Source organism: Tachysurus fulvidraco, chromosome 26 (assembly GCF_022655615.1).
Source record: "Tachysurus fulvidraco isolate hzauxx_2018 chromosome 26, HZAU_PFXX_2.0, whole genome shotgun sequence".
NCBI lineage: Eukaryota > Metazoa > Chordata > Actinopteri > Siluriformes > Bagridae > Tachysurus > Tachysurus fulvidraco.
In genome coordinates, this window is record NC_062543.1 from 1,887,893 (window position 1) to 1,905,392 (window position 17,500).

The 17,500-nt window shown below is 42.9% G+C and overlaps 1 protein-coding gene across 2 annotated transcripts in view; it reads left to right on the forward strand.

The window, feature by feature from the left end:
- LOC113636578 (astrotactin-2-like) overlaps window positions 1-17,500 on the forward strand; it is a 369,910-nt gene that overhangs the window by 169,253 nt on the left and 183,157 nt on the right. For both annotated transcript variants that reach the window (XM_047809140.1, XM_047809141.1), the window contains one exon: window positions 13,824-13,925. In XM_047809140.1, the coding sequence (XP_047665096.1) occupies window positions 13,824-13,925 (102 nt within the window). The remainder of the gene's footprint in view (window positions 1-13,823; window positions 13,926-17,500) is intronic.

Genomic DNA, 17,500 nt, shown 5'->3' on the forward strand with positions numbered 1-17,500 from the left:
ATGACTGGCTCGCTAATAAGATTCCTGCTGTGCGGCGTCTATTACAGCCGTGCGTGAGATTAGCGCCGGCGCTAACATTTGTTTAGATGGCGTTCTTTATTTCACCACCTGCTGGCTTTATTTTCTCTGTAATGTGCTTTTGCTCTGGGAAACAGTTTCAGTTTGTATAAAGGCTGTAAGATTCAAAGTGTTAGCATCGGGTTCAGTGTTTATCTGCTGAGAGGAGATGAGCTTTCTGTCCCGAATCCTAGTGAAGGGGGCGTGGCTTCTGTACCTGTCAGTCACAGTGAAGGAGGCGTGGCAAGTATACAGTACCTGCCAGTTTTACAGAAGTAGGTGTGGACTCTGACTTCAGATGTAGAGGAAGCGTGGCTTCTATGTAAGTCACAGTGTAGGAGGCGTGGCCTCTGTACCTGTCTGTCACAGTGTAGTAGGCGTGGCCTCTATGTAAGTCACAGTGTAGAAGGTGTGGCCTCTGTACCTGTCTGTCACAGTGTAGTAGGTGTGGCCTCTATGTAAGTCACAGTGTAGAAGGTGTGGCCTCTGTACCTGTCTGTCACAGTGTAGTAGGCGTGGCCTCTGTACCTGTCTGTCACAGTGTAGTAGGCGTGGCCTCTGTACCTGTCTGTCACAGTCTAGTGGGCGTGGCCTCTGTACCTGTCTGTCACAGTCTAGTGGGCGTGGCCTCTGTGCCTATCTGTCACAGTGTAGTAGGTGTGGCCTCTGTACCTGTCTGTCACAGTCTAGTGGGCGTGGCCTCTGCACCTGTCTGTCACAGTCTAGTGGGCGTGGCCTCTGTGCCTATCTGTCACAGTGTAGTAGGCGTGGCCTCTGTACCTGTCTGTCACAGTGTAGAAGGCATGGCCTCTGTACCTGTCTGTCACAGTGTAGGAGGCGTGGCCTCTGTACCTGTCTGTCACAGTCTAGTGGGCGTGGCCTCTGTACCTGTCTGTCACAATCTAGTGGGAGTGGCCTCTGTACCTATCTGTCACAGTGTAGTAGGTGTGGCCTCTGTACCTGTCTGTCACAGTGTAGTAGGCGTGGCCTCTATGTAAGTCACAGTGTAGTAGGCGTGGCCTCTATGTAAGTCACAGTGTAGTAGGCGTGGCCTCTATGTAAGTCACAGTGTAGAAGGCATGGCCTCTGCACCTCTCTGTCACAGTGTAGGAGGCATGGCCTCTGTACCTGTCTGTCACAGTCTAGTGGGTGTGGCCTCTGTACCTGTCTGTCACAGTGTAGTAGGTGTGGCCTCTGTATGTCACAGTGTAGTAGGCATGGCCTCTGATCCTGTCTGTCACAGTGTAATGGGTGTGGCCTCTGTCCCTGTCTGTCACAGTGTAGTAGGTGTGGCCTCTGTCCCTGTCTGTCACAGTGTAGTAGGTGTGGCCTCTGTTCCTGTCTGTCACAGTGTAGTAGGCGTGGCCTCTGTATGTCACAGTGTAGGAGGCGTGGCCTTTGTATGTCACAGTGTAGTAGGCGTGGCCTCTGTATGTCACAGTGTAGGAGGTGTGGCCTCTGTATGTCACAGTGTAGGAGGTGTGGCCTCTGTATGTCACAGTGTAGGAAGCGTGGCCTCTGTATGTCACAGTGTAGGAGGCGTGGCCTCTGTATGTCACAGTCTAGGAGGTGTGGCCTCTGTATGTCACAGTGTAGGAGGCGTGGCCTCTGTATGTCACAGTGTAGGAGGCGTGGCCTCTGTATGTCACAGTGTAGGAGGCGTGGCCTTGAAGCCTGTCAGTCACAGTGAAAGTGTGAAGTGAAGGATTCTGCATCTTTAGTCCTTGTTATGAAGCAGATGTGTCTGTGTTGAGACACCAATCACAGTGTGAAGGTGTGGTCCCTGTTCCTGTCAGTCACAGTGTAGGGGGCGTGGCCTCTGTGCTTGTCATTCAACAATAAATGAGGTATAGGATTCCAAGCCTGAGACTAAAAGTAGCCACTGTGTAAAAGGCAGTTTTCCTTTCCCTGTCAGAGAGAGTTGCTTTGACAGCTATAGAAGGCTGACATCTGCGTCTTCATTACCACACACTCTCTCTTTCTCTCTCTCTCTCTCTCTCTCTCTCTCTCTCTCTCTCTCTCTCTCACACACACACACACACACACACACACACACACACACACACACATAGCATAAAAAGTGCAGAAGCAGGACTGGTGTAACAGAACACTGCCTCAAGCTCATGGTTCAGGCGCGATGGATTTGTCCTGACAGGCTGTTGTCATTTCCTGGTTGTATCCTGGTTGTAATGGGTCTTTGCAGTCATCACTCAGACATTTACCGCAGTGCTGCGAACACCGTGGCTGCTTGCAAAGTAGGCACAAAGTGTGGTAGGGCCATTAATACACTCGTTCACTTAAATGAACAATTAATCAGGACCTAAGATACGTACGTGTGTGTGTGTGTGTGTGTGTGTGTGTGTGTGTGTGTGTGTGTGTGTGTGTGTGTGTGTGTGTGTGTGTGTGTGTGTGTGTGTGTGTGTGAGATAATTAGGGAAAGAAGGTGTCGGAAACTTTAAGCGATAGTTTTCATCAAACCTTTCGTACAGAATCTTCACCATCTCAATGATTACAAAATGTTTTATTTAATGGGGTCTGTGTGAAGCAGCTGTTACTATAGAAACGTCAGCGTACCGTATTAGAATTCTGTTTTTAAGTCGTGACAAACGGTGGATGTGTTATAGCTCAAATTAATTCGATTTCCTTCACAAGATTGTTTATTTATCCAGACCAATCGGATACTAAGATATCTCTGCTTGTCTAGATGAGTCTCGTCAACCTTTCGGAAATTTGATAGCGGTCCAAATGATACAAGAAGTGTGAATTTATTTCTTCAAGCTTTGAGAAAAATAGAGTAAATGTGTGCTGGTAACACACTAAATTGGATGAGAGAGAGAGAGAGAGAGAGAGAGAGAGAGAGAGAGAGAGAGAGAGAGAGAGAGAAACACACAGAGAGAGAGAGAGAGAGAGAGAGAGAGAGAGAGAGAGAGAGACAGAGAGAGAGAGAAACAGAGAGAGAGAGACAGAGAGAGAGACAGAGAGAGAGAGAGAGAGAGAGAGAGAGAGAGAGATGTCTGAGATGTGATGAAAGAGATTATCTCCTGTTATCATACAACATCATGCTATCATTTCACATCATCATCATCATCATCATCATCATCATCATCATCAGCATCATCATCAGCATCATCATCTGCTCAGAGGAATGTTCATGCACAGCTTTCTCCTGCTTGGGATGAATACTTGTTTTTGATCTTAATAATTTCTTGTCGTCTCCTGTCTGGGTGTGTTGATGAACGAGGGAATGCTCTGACAGGGTCTCGATATGCCTGGTTTTGTACACACGTGCTCATTCAGCACCACGGACAGCGATCGATTTTGTGCTTTTGAGTGAATTGTTATTTACCTTTTCATCAGGTAATAGAGGTCACTGAGCACACACACACACACACACACACACACACACACACACACACACACACACACACACACACACATGTTGTTTATACATCAGTTCTCACAGCATGGCTGTTATGCAGATAACCTCTAATGGCTGCGAAAGTATTCACCTCCCATCCATATTGTGTGTCACAACCTGTTCATGAAAGAACATACATTAATCTAGCACTTTGAACACGCTACATTCTGAGGCGTCATCGGGCATTGAGGCAGGATACACCCTGGACGGAGTGCCAACCCATCACAGGGCACACACACTCTTATTCACTCACACACTCACACACTACGGACAATTTTCCAGAGATGCCAATCAACCTACCATGCATGTCTTTGCACCGGGGGAGGAAACCGGAGTACTCGGAGGAAACCCCCGAGGCACGGGGAGAACATGCAAACTCCACACACACAAGGCGGAGACGGGAATCGAACCCCCGACCCTGAAGGTATGAGGCGAACGTGCTAACACTTAAGCCACCGTGCGCCCCATTCTGAACTTTACATCCGTTATTAAAATTTAAGAAGAATATAGAACAACCGCGTCTCTGAGCAGCTAAAGACCAAAGTAACCAGAAAAGCAATCCAAGTGTGATGCTAAACATGCTACCACCACCATGCTTCAGAATATGAGCCATTTTAGTGTTCGGATTTTTTTTTTTTTGTACAGGAATAATATAGAGTTTAACATACACTGTGATGTGACTCCCAGCCATGGACTCATAGACTTCTCGTTATCATAGCTCAGAGATAAAAAAAAAAAAAGGTTAAATACTAACACGAGCGCAGATCGACGCCGGCGTAGTCCATGTATTCCTTTCTTATCTCTTAATTCATGTGAAGCACTGCTTTCTTTATCCACCACAAACAAATCAACCAACTTTTAATTCATCTACACACAAAGCATCAGCCCCTCATTACACATCCTCGGTCATGCTTCTGCTCCATGCCCGATGGATATTATAGCGTTTCTGGTGAGTGCGAATCTCTCCGATGGCGTCGTCATGAAGAACAGATGGCATCAAATTAAAACGTGAGAAGAGCGCTGAACCCACGGCTACGGGTGTTTGGCTTTTTTTTTTTTTTTTTAAACGAGAGTACTAGTTACAGAGTTAGCGCTAAGGCTTTGTGTGTGTGTGTGTGTGTGTGTGTGTGGATATGTGACTGTTAGGTGAGATGAGATCGTGAAGAAAGAAACAACAACGTGAAAAACGTGTCAACGTTTCTGTCAGTTTTAAAGGAAGATGTCACTCCACAGAACTCGAACACCGTTAATTAGAACTCGAACATAATAAAAAGGTTTAAAAGTTACGCTTTTGTTCATACAGAAAAAAAATATATATATACAGACAGTCAGTGCGTGCCTCTGAGGTTGCCAGATTGTTCTTTGGAAATTCAGCGGTGTCTAAGCCACTGCCTTACACACATTCCTTTCAGCAAACCATCTGATATTAAAAACGCAGTTTAGATTAATATGAAAATATTCAAATAAAGAGAAGGCAAAGATTCAAATAAATATTTAATATTCCTTTGATATTGTGATACTGATACTTTAAAGCTGATTATCACTTCTGTCTACATTTATTGTTCTTTAAATCATCACTTTATCCGGCGTACTCGATTTCACCTGTCGTTACAGATTCCATTGATTCGTCTGTCGAACAGATGACTCATGATTCGATGATTCAAATTTCATCAGGTCATTTAAAGACTTTTCTTTTCAGGCATCATTTTCATTCCATTAAACAAGCATCAAATAAAAATGTTAACTTCTCGCTTCAGACAGACCAAAAAACAAAAAAAAAAAAACCTGTCAGCTTTGGATTAATATCAGAGTGTGTGGTTAAAAAGTGAGGTTTCTTTCCCCTCAGGATCGCCAGCACGGTGTGTTTGATCTGCTGCGAGCTGCTGGTTACTTAGCAGTCAAGTCTCGGTCTCGAGAGCGCAATTTGCAAATCAGGCTGGATCTGAGTCTGTGTATAGAGTGGCTGCTATACACACACACACACACACACACACACACACACACACACACACACACACACACACACACATTCAGCTACACGTACACACACTGGGGAGAAAGGGTAGAGTTTAAGGGCATGGCATGAGAAGCCTGGATGTAGCAGAGCTGTTTAATGGAGATCCCAAGAGCTCCTTCACAAAGACAGGCGAGATTAGACAAGAGCTGCTGTTGTCTTAGGAGGACCATTTTGAGTGTGTGTACTCAAAACCCTTGCATAAACACACACACACACACACACACACACACACACACACACACACACACACACACACACACACACACACACACACACACACACACACACACACCATCTGCTCTCCTGTTTTACACCTTGACATTGTTATAATTATCACATAAACCTTCACTCCAGACTAGTGTTCACTGGGTTACATAAGGCCTTCATAAGCTTTACTTAACCGCTGACATACCCACATTAACAGCTACTTCCAAATAAATATCAGACTTTTGTCAATTTTGATGTCAAGTTGCTACAATGTCTGCGACATGTTGATTTGTTTGACATGAGGCTTAAGGTTATAACACTTTACATTAAGACATTGTTACGTTACAGCCGTCTCTGCATCTGGGTAGACATTTGACATGTCTTGTAGTGAGTCTCATATTGGTGATGTAGCTTATAAATAAAATAACAATGTCGCATCATAGCCTTTGTCACTCTGACATACTGTAGCAAAAAGTACCAAGATCTACAATGTCAGACAAGTTACTATTCCTGTGTAAGTAGTTTGGTGAATAAGTGGCACGTTTGCATCAAATTAAATTCAAATGTATTCTTATGTAGATGTTATGTAGTTCTATGAACACTGAGTTTAAATAACAGCTTGTCTTTTTTCCAGCAAGTGACAAGTTCTTAAATTGCTGTTTTTTAGAAGTGGCACATTTGTTCATTTTGTATTAAGAAACTTACTTTGACATGTCATGTCTCCTTTATGTCACTCTGACATAGCAGATGTACGCTATGATTAGATGTAAACAAAGTCAGTTGTCATAAGCTTTATTTTTTAAGTAATATACAGTAGAGTAAGTGACAACGATGTCTCACTAGAGTCAGATCTAAAGTCATCAAAATATCCAAAAGCAGCCTTATGCATCTTATGCAGGCTCATATAGATGTCATGAAGTTCTATTAATGTTACAACATGCTACAGAATTTCAGCTTTTCATTTTCTTTACCTTAATTAACAGGCTCGTTATTTGCTGTCTATTTTTACTCTAAAAACAAAAGTGTCTTGGAAATCTTTGTCACATCATCACCCTTATGTCACCATGACATAGCAGTACACAGAGCTGTCATAGTCTAATGCAACTGTTTTGTTAGTAATTAAACAAGTACCTGTTGTTTGAGTCAGGCTATGTGTATTTGTCATTAACATACAGTAGCCAAGCAGGCTCTATTGACCTTATGAAGTGTTCGTATAGGTGTTATGCACCTTTAAGTGTTACCGTTTAGTTCTAATGTCTTGTCTGGTTGAGAATTCCTAGAAATTCGATGAGGTTTAGACCCGTTCTAAGTGTCCTTAAGTGTGTTTGCTTAGACACTAACACTCACCCTAGCATTCCTCTCTTTCTCTCTCTCTCTCTCTCTCTCTCTCTCTCTCTCTCTCTCTCTCTCTCTCTCTCTCTCTCTTTTTATGGTCTTCTACTGCTGTGTGATTTACACGCTTTGATCAGGAGATTAAGATTCTTAATCATCCAGGGGGGAAATCAATTTCAGCGCAGGGGCGTCGGGGCATCGGGGCACATGGTCTGTTTTTCTCTCTATTTAAATTTCTCCCTCTCTGTTTCTCGGCTTTGTCTTTCTGAGCTCCTGCAGCGAATCCTCACAGGGTTTGAATTGATGTTTACCAATACCTCAGTCATTCATTTTTTTGGCTGCAGGTAGGCTATTCCCAGGACCACTGGCCTACATACGCACCGGCTGCGTAGCCGGACGAGTAAAATTAGCTCCGCGGGAATATTTTAGGCTAATAGGCAGCAGAGGCTCCGAGGTTAAGGTTCCGGAGTTCAGAAGTAGTGCTTTATAACCAGCAACACAAAGCAGATTCACAGTAGATTTAGACTCCTAATGAACAATACACAGGCTGCGTAGACGAGGAAGATCTCTGTGGGGACAGTATGCGGCTTTACCATTCCCATGAGCGCACCTCCAAGCCCATATGTTTGCCGAGTAAAAGTTTTCAGTTGTTATCTGTCTAACGCAATCCGTGCCGTCTCCGATTTTGGCTGACATGTTGGGAATAAAAGCGGTCACTGGTCGTAAACATGCAGGTTTGGAAACGGATTCGTTTTTAATTTAACACAAAACGAGTCATCCTTTAACCAAAATGATATCGTTTGTAGAATAAAACGAAGTTTCCTTTGTTAACGTTGCTCATAAATTAAAGTGCTCTAGTTCGTTAGTAGCATCGCACGATATTAATATGAGATGTTTTAATAGAAAAAATATTTAAATGTGGAATAATATGAATAGAAATCAATAATACATTAAATAATATATATATATATATATATATATATATATATATATATATATATATATATATATATATATAAATATAAATTTATCTGAATTATTTTGTAACATTAAATGTATTAAATAATACTAACATGATAAATATTTGATTTTATTAATATTAAATAAAATCTATTTATTTATTTATTTATTTATTTATTTATTTATTTATTTATTTATTTATTTATTTGTACATGCCAAATTAGAATTAGGAATTATAAAATTGTATTTAAGGAGACCTGAAATATCATGGGGGGGCGCACCTCCAGGGTCGGGGGTTCGATTCCCGCCTCCGCCTTGTGTGTGTGGAGTTTGCATGTTCTCCCCGTGCCTCGGGGGTTTCCTCCGGGTACTCCGGTTTTCTTCCCCCGGTCCAAAGACATGCATGGTAGGTTGATTGGCATCTCTGGAAAATTGTCCGTAGTGTGTGTGTGAGTGAATGAGAGTGTGTGTGTGCCCTGGGATGGGGTGGCACTCCGTCCAGGGTGTATCCTGCCTCGATGCCCGATGACACCCGAGATAGGCACAGGCTCCACGTGACCCGAGAAGTTTGGATAAGCGGTAGAAAATGAACGAATGAATGAAAAATCATGATCTTAGAAAACACTTTTTGTTAAATATTTTAACTATAAGTTATGAAAAAGTTTCCCAGGCTGCACCGGCGCTCGGTGACGAAACTCGATCCTCTCCGGAGAGCTGGGATCTGAAGTCTGGTGTCCTGCTGACACTTCCTGTGCTAATCACAGCGGCAGGATATCATCCACTCTATATTCCACACACGCTCACAATTAAACAATTAATGCTTTTATAGAGCCTGCGCTCCATGGGATGGGGGGTTTAGTGTGTGGGGGTGAAATTGAAATTTCCTTTTAGCTAATGGAAGAAGATGGGCAGAAGCGCTGTGGGATTTAAAAGCTGGAGCTGAGTGCATTATAAAGCACTTAGAGATCTCGATGTCTCCCGCTGTGTAAAAATGGATCTCGGCGCCACCTACTCTTATGAGAGGGTACAAGAGGCACTTAAGCAGCTTTTTTTCTCAAGCAGTTAGCACGTCGCAAAATGTTTTTAGCAGTGCTTTGAGAAGCATTGACTCCATGCTCAATACTCTGCTAGTTTGCTATTAGATTGCTAAGTGGTTTTGATAAAAATAGTCCATCACGGCGCTTTCGTAAAGTATCATCGAAATACTTTATGAAATTCAATTTCGACTCTATTTCTTTGAATCTTTTTTGTGAACGTGTGACGCCGATGTGTTTTAGAGTTTGCTTTTATTAAAAGCTGTAGAATTCTGCACTAACCTCAGCCTTTATCCCATCCACGATCGTTTGTCGTCTCAATAGGACGCGTAACAAACGTGCGATCTAGAGATCCGACTCTTTTCGGATCATTTATCTCATCCAGCCAGGTCTTTTCAGTGAGGCAGATAATGTGACTCAGATTGTTTAATTCAGCACTTTTGTTAGTGGGCAGAATATATGACTCGGATTATACAGTCATGGCCAAAATTGTTGGCACCCCTGAAATTGTTTTTTACGTACAGTATTTCTCACAGAAAAGTATTGCAATTACACCTTTTGCTATAGACATGTTTATTCCTTAATGTGAATTAAAACAGCACAAAAAAAAAATAAAATTGACACAATTTCGCACAAAACTCCAAAAATAGGCCGGACAAAATTATTGGCACCCTTTCAAAATTGTAAATAAATAAGTTTGTCTCAAGCAGGTGATGCTCCTTTAATCTCACCTGGGGCAAGTAACAGGTGTGGGCAATATAAAAATTTCAGGGGTGCCAACAATTTTGGCCATGACTGTATTACTGTACACAGATGCTTCAGCTCGGCTCTGCGGCCCATTTCAATGAGTCAGATAATTCGAGTCCGATTGCTTTACACAGGTTCTTCTTAGTGGGTCAGAATATTGGACTGGTATCATATGACTCAGATGATTTGACTCGGCTCTCCGGGTTTTTCAGTGAGTCGGATCATTTGACTCAGCATTTCAACTCGTTTTAGTGAATCAGATCGTTTGACGTGGATCATTTGATTCTGCACTCTGGCACTTTTCAGCGAGTCAGATCATTTGACTCGGTTGATTCGACTCAACTCTCCAGCTTTTGCCAATGAGACAGATTATTTGATTTATATCATTTGACTCAGTGCTTCAGATCGATTCACTAAGACAGATTTTGTTTTCTTTTTTTTTTTGTGAATCAGATCTTTCGACTCAGATCATTTGAATCAGCTTTCTGGTTCTTTTCAGTCAGTCAGATCATTTGACTCAACTCCTTGGTTCCTTGTAAAGAATCACATCACATCACATGTAAAGAATTCGAACTGACCTTATGAAGGGTTCATGTAGGTGTTACGCAGGTCTATGAACACCATCTTTAAGTATTCCGCCATTATTCATGCTAATATTCTATAATGTGTACAATAACGAGTAAACAAACGATCTAACAGCTAATAGACTTTCCAAAGAGGTTTTCTGTGGTCAATGACATCGACGCGTTTAGCCGTCGATGACCGTAAACGAGGCCCGGTGTCAGTAATAGAGGCCACTGGAGTTATTTACAGCTGAATTATTTTCTATTCTCTTTCCTCATCATCCATGGAAAGCCTGGATGAGATGCTCTACACGTTTCCATGTTCCCTTGTCCCTCTGTCCAGGCAATAGAATCAGATTCATCAGTTTTTCACCCTAACGCAGCGCTTCATTGAACTTTCTCCTACTCTCTTTCTATTCTTTGCGCTTCGCCATCCATTTGATCCGCTGCCTGATTTCACCGAACTCTGGCCGCTCGAGTGGGCGAGCGCAGACCGGAGAACCAATCGAGTGAAACGCCTCTTTTAATTTCCCTACGCTCGATAATCCAACTGGGTTTAGAAAAAAATAAATAAATAATGAAAAGGCCCTTCATCCATCACCTCCATCCTGTATGCTAATATTGTTGTTGTTTTTTTTTTTTCATTTCATAGCTTTCCTTCTGTTCATTTGCTTTAAGAACCCGGTCTCTTATTTATTTATATATTTATTTACTTTCATCGCTTTAACATCACCACTTTTTATCTAGCAGTTCAGGAAAGGTAAAGTTCTTGCATATATGAAGGATAAGAATAGATCTAACCATACGTCGATATTACAACGCAACAGTTCGGTGAAAAAAAAACGACTGCGGTCAGATATTCGGCTTGAAATCGAACCCGCCTCAAATAGAATAGTTTTTTTTTTTTTTTTTTTAAGTAATTTAGTCAACAGGGGGGGCACGGTGGCTTAGTGGCTAGCATGTTCGCCTCACACCTCCAGGGTTGGGGGTTCGATTCCCGCCTCCGCCTTGTGTGTGTGGAGTTTGCATGTTCTCCCCGTGCCTCGGGGGTTTCCTCCGGGTACTCCGGTTTCCTCCCCCGGTCCAAAGACATGCATGGTAGGTTGATTGGTATCTCTGGAAAATTGTCCGTAGTGTGTGAGTGTGTGAGTGAATGAGAGTGTGTGTGTGCCCTGTGATGGGTTGGCACTCCGTCCAGGGTGTATCCTGCCTCGATGCCCGATGACGCCTGAGATAGGCACAGGCTCCCCGTGACCCGAGAAGTTCGGATAAGCGGTAGAAGATGAATGAATGAATGAATGAATGAATGAATGAATTAATTAATTAATTATTCAACCAGGCTAGTAAATGATGTTCAGTGTAAATGTTATAATTGTAACTTCATTTAGTTCACACACACACACACACACACACACACACACACACACACACACACACACACACACACACACGGAGTCTTGCGCTCGACTGTTATCTAGTTTGTAGGATGTAGAATATGATTTCCTTTTTATAAACTCAGACCTGCCAATCTTTCCACGTTCTATGCTGCTGCTTGGCATTTACACACGGAAGAAATCTGCCAGCTCTGAGAATACCTAAAAATAGTCTCTGCCCCCATCGAATAGAAACAGCAGATCAAATCTGAATCCGGAGTCATCGAGAATCAGTTGTGTAGGTGTTTCGAACCGCGTGATATGTACCGATCACCCGAGGAAGCCACGCCCACTTCCACCCACGAACCTACCCCGACTTTCTGGTAAACGGAGAAGGTTTTGAGATAAGCTCATCAGCGGTGGAATGAAATCCACATTTGACTCGGCTAATATTAGACGAGTGTATCGTTGACATCAGTCAGTACAAAGCTGCTCCTCTTGGCTCACTTCAGCTGGAGTGGGTTTGGAGAGGAGTCCTGGTCCCTTGGGCAGGCCTCGGGAAAGACAAATGGCTGCAAGTGACATTCAAACCCTCAGCCGCGACCTTCCTGCGGCACTGCTTTATAGTCGAGAGACTTCTATTTTTTATTTTTTTTTGTCTCCTCAAGGATTTCCAACACGGTGCTGTGCTGACTGCAAACACTCCTCTGACATCTGAAGTCTGGAGACCCGCAGAGCCGAGGCGGTATGACTAGCATTGTAAAGAGATATGCGATAGTAATGGGAGAGCGTCGGGGTTATTTTTGTGCGAATGCTAATCCTGCATCGAAACTCAAATTTCAACCTGAATTTTTAAGCGTGCGGCCATTTTTAAATGAGAATGCAGGAAGAAGTTATTCATTTTTCATAAGAGGAGTGATTTATAGCTATAGGAGGCTGAGAGACAGCTTAGAAATAGGGAAGGGGTGTGGCCAAGTGATGCAACACTACCTTTATGTAAATGAGAGGGTGTGGCTGAGGTGTGAATTTAGTTTGTTTATAGATCAAGCTCATGACCTCCTACTGTCTCCTCCATGTCCCCTGTCCTTCTCATCTTGTCCCTTCTCCCGCTTGCATCTATTGTGTCTTTTCTCTTGTCCTCTTTTCTGCTCTTAGCCCATCTCTTCTGTTCTCTCATGACTCATTTCCTGTCCATTATTCTGCTGCATCCTGTCCTGTCCTCTGTGCCATGTCCCTTTATGCCCATTCTGCTCTCCTCTTTTGTCTCTTCTTCTCTATTCGTCTCTGTTTCCCCTAATACAGTATGTTCTTCTGCTCAGTACCTTTCCTGGCCTCTCTCTTGCCTGCTTTCCTGTTCTACCTTTCATGCCCCCTCCTGTCCTCTCGTTTTCTGTCTTCTGTCCGGTCTTTAATTTCTATTTTCTACTATCTTTTCATCTCCCCTGTCCATCGTTCTTCATCTCTTGTTCTAGCTTCCCTGCTTTGTTCTTTCTTCTGCTTTCTTGTCTCTCCTCCTTTCATCTTTTCCTTTGTCCTGTTCTGTCCTCCTGGCCTCTCAAACCGTCAGTCTCTGAGGATTGAAGGGGACGTGGCCCCTAAGGATTGAAGGGGGTGTGGTCATACTGAAGAGGGTGTGGCTTCTCTCTCTCTCAGTTCTACTGAAGAGGGTGTGGCCTCTGTATCTAACAGCTCCGTAGACAGAGGCGTGGTCTCTCAAACTCAGTGAATTCGGTGAAGGACTGAAGGGGGCGTGGCCTTTCTATATTTCAGCCCCATTAAGAAGGAGTGACATCTCTATCATGTCTCTTAGAATGAGTCGAGACTTCGTTTTATTCATTCACCAGGAAGGAAAAGAGGTGTGGTCTATCTTTCATCCCCAGTGAAGAAGGTGTAGCTTCTCATCCGCTCATTAACTTTCCCAGTCCTCGACATCCAGATAGACAGAAACTGATCTCTGTGTCCTGGTTATGAACAGGTCTTTACCTCTGACCTGAGAGAGGTTAAAGCATGATAAGTTAATTATTATTATTATTATTATTATTATTATTATTATTATTATTATTATTATTATTATTATTATTATAAAGTCATTTTAAATCTCCTTTTCCTGACCAGGTGGTGTGTTCGGCCATCAGGAGTGCTCGAGCTCTGACGCGGATGATGAGAATCAGCTGAAATTCTACACGGAGCACCGCATAGGGAGACGCCGCAGTAAAGGTAGCTTTACCTTACATTCATTACATCCCTCCTCCTCCTCCTCCTCCTCCTCCTCCATCATCATTGATTTGACCCAGGGGCAGATTATAAACAAAAAAATGCTCCATAATCCGTGTCCTACATTTATGACATCGTCTTCTATTGACTCTTTGTTATTTTGTATTACATGTCAGCCTTTATAGCCATCAGATGAAGGAGATGTAGCATTTTTGTCACTTTCGTAAACATTGCCCATAAAAAAGAGAACAAGATTGCATGAGACGGTTGTTGGATATTAAAGTGGCAGCATTTTACACACACACACACACACACACACACACACACACACACACACACACACACACACACACACACACACACACACACACACACACACACAAAGTAGGCAGATTGATGTCACATCAGTAATGTCTTCCTTTCTCTATAATACCGCTTGCAACAGAAATGTAGTGTAGATCCAAGAGCAATACATCATATACATGCAAAACCACACACACACACACACACACACACACACACACACACACACACACACACACACACACACACACAGTACGGTTTTCAGGGTATGTGATAGTTATTCCCAAGCAAAACGTGCTCCAAGGAAGAACAGGGTTACGGATGCCCGAGGCTCATTGATGCATGAAGGCTAGTGCATTTGGTCTGATCCAGAAGATACAGAAGATCTTTTGAAATGCTGAAATTGCTGAAAAAGTGAACGTTGGCTCTGACAGAATTGTTCCACAACCCACTGAGCTTCACAGGCTGCTCTGTATGATGCTGACTTCTGTACACCACTGTACACCTTCTGTACAAAACATCTACAGTCGGCATCAGAACCGGACCAGAAGGAGGTCTGGTCTGATGAATCACTAATACGATGAAGAGAGGTCACCAAGATGGGGAGAACCGGTAATGGTAGTATGATGATCTTTGGATCTTTGACTGTGGGTCCTAGACATCTTCATGGTAAAGGTGCATATCCTAATGGCGGTGTCGTCTTTTAGTAGGATGATGCTCCATACAACACTGCAAATACTGCTCAGGAACGGTTTGAGGAACATGACAAAGGTGTCGATTTGGCCTCCAGATTTCAGTCCAGTTGAGTATCTGTGGTCTTCCTGGACAAACAAATCCAATCCATGGAAGACCTTAAGATGTACAGGACATGGGATCAGATCTCCTGACAGATATCACAGCACACCTTCAGAGGTCTGGTGGACTCCTCGACATATCAGACCAGTTTTGGTGGCACAAGGGGATCCATACAACAATGTGGTTTTAACGTTATGGCCAATTCTTTCTAAGCCCATAATGACCTGCAGCTCTTAAAACCAGAGCAGAATATTTCAGAACAGCAATCGAGAACTTTTGCCAAGAGAACAGAAGGTTCAAATCCCAGAACTTCCACAACGGAGTCTGTCAAGGTCTCGACTGCTCTGATTCTGAACCAACAGCAAAATTAATTATTTATGTATGTAAAAGACTTTATAAAGCTCTAACGAATCATCTGAGATTAAGTGGAGGAGTGAAGCAAAACAATCTTCACGGATAAAACCGAACACAAACACTTTATTTGCAACGAGTACAGCTATGTCATTTAGGTATTACGCTTCTAAGTATACATATAGGTACTTATGACCATTTATACAGACTTACAGGTGTTATGTATGCTGTATTACACAGTTATAATGCCTTATGTATTATTTCCACTCTATATACGTCGGTACAGTACGCATGATCTTCGAAGTACAACATTGATCCAAACCACTATGGAGCTTTATGAAGCTTTATAAACAGACATAAGTGAAAGTGGGTAAAACTGAAAGAGGAAGAAAAAAGAAAGAAAAAAGCAGCAGGCTGGAAGCGTGTGATTTATTAACACGGAGAAATATTTAATTACTTTAATGATGAATATTTTCGAACACATTGATAACAGCTGTCAATACAGCGTATGCAAATACCGGCGTCGGCGTGCGGCGACTGTTTATGGAGTATTTTTTTTATTTACTCCGAATTACGCCGTGACAGGAGCATCGATCAGGAAGCGTGTGATTGATTGAGGGTTTGCTGAAAAACGAGGACTGCAGGAATCTCGGTGTGAACGAGTCGACAGTAGAAATGTGTTTATCCTTTAACACTGTGGTCGGGGGGGGGGGGGGGTGTATTGTTCCTCCAAATACCTGCTAGTCTTTCTGTTCTCCTTTCATTCACTATTTATGAGCATTCCATAAACAATAGATATTAGCAGACGTTATTGTACCATCCAAAGAACATTATTGTAACCGTATGATTCTGTATAAAAATAATTTTATTTTTTGGGGGTGGGGGCACGGTGACTTAGTGGTTAGCACGTTCGCCTCATACCTCCAGGGTCGGGGGTTCGATTCCCACCTCCGCCTTGTGTGTGTGGATTTTGCATGTTCTCCCCGTGCCTCAGGGGTTTCCTCCGGGTACTCCGGTTTCCTCCTCCGGTCCAAAGACATGCATGGTAGGTTGATAGGAAAATCTCTGGAAAATTGTCCGTAGTGTGTGAGTGTGTGTGTGAGTGAATGAGAGTGTGTGTGCGCCCTGTGATGGGTTGGCACTCCGTCCAGGGTGTATCCTGCCTCGATGCCCGATGACGCCTGAGATAGGCACAGGCTCCCCGTGACCTGAGGTAGTTTGGATAAGCGGTAGAAAATGAACGAATGAATGAATTTTATTTATTTATTTATTTATTTATTTATTTATTTGTTTGTTTGTTTGTTTGTTTGTGCTTGATGTCAAGGTCCTGGAGATGTTCTTCTGTTCTCTTTCTTTCCAGGTTTTGTCTTTCTGTCCATTACACTGGTTTAATTTGGCCTTTAAGTCTTTAAATTGAAGGATTAGTTCATTTGTCCCCAGACACGAGTCCTCGTTGGTTATTTTTGCCCTCAGAGCGCCACAGGAAGTCGTTAGTAAATTAGATCTATTTATCTGGACTGCAGAGACTTTTGACCAACGTGGCTCCAACACTTATCTCTCAATTAACACGACTTAAAAAAGACAGAACAATGAGTAGATATAAATATGAAAGTCATCATCAGGGGATCGAGTTCAAAACGTAAAGTCAACTAAAGCTCAAACGCCGCTGACGACCGAACACAGCAGGAAGGTCTCACGTGTTCTAATTGAGCTGATGATCTTAAAAAAATGGACTTGTGGACTGTCGGACATTTTAATCTAATCTTCAGCTGTTTGACTTTTGTGCCGTCTTCACTTCTTATTATCGTTATGTTCAGGAAATAATTTGATTTATGCAAAGGCAGTCTTAGACCCCAAAAAGCAATTTTCTGAAGATTTCTCTTCTCTTCTCTTCTCTTCTCTTCTCTTCTCTTCTCTTCTCTTCTCTGAGGGGGAGGAGGGAAGGGTAGAGAGAATGAGAGGAGAATAGAGGAGGAGAGGAGGAGAGAGAGAGAAAGAGAGGAGATGAGGGGAGAGGAGAGGAGAGGAGAGGAGAGGCGAGGAGAGGAGAGGAGAGGGAAGTAGAGGATCAAGGGGATGTATAAAGAAGGAAGGGGAGAAGAGAGAGAGAGGGGAGGGGAGTGGGGCGG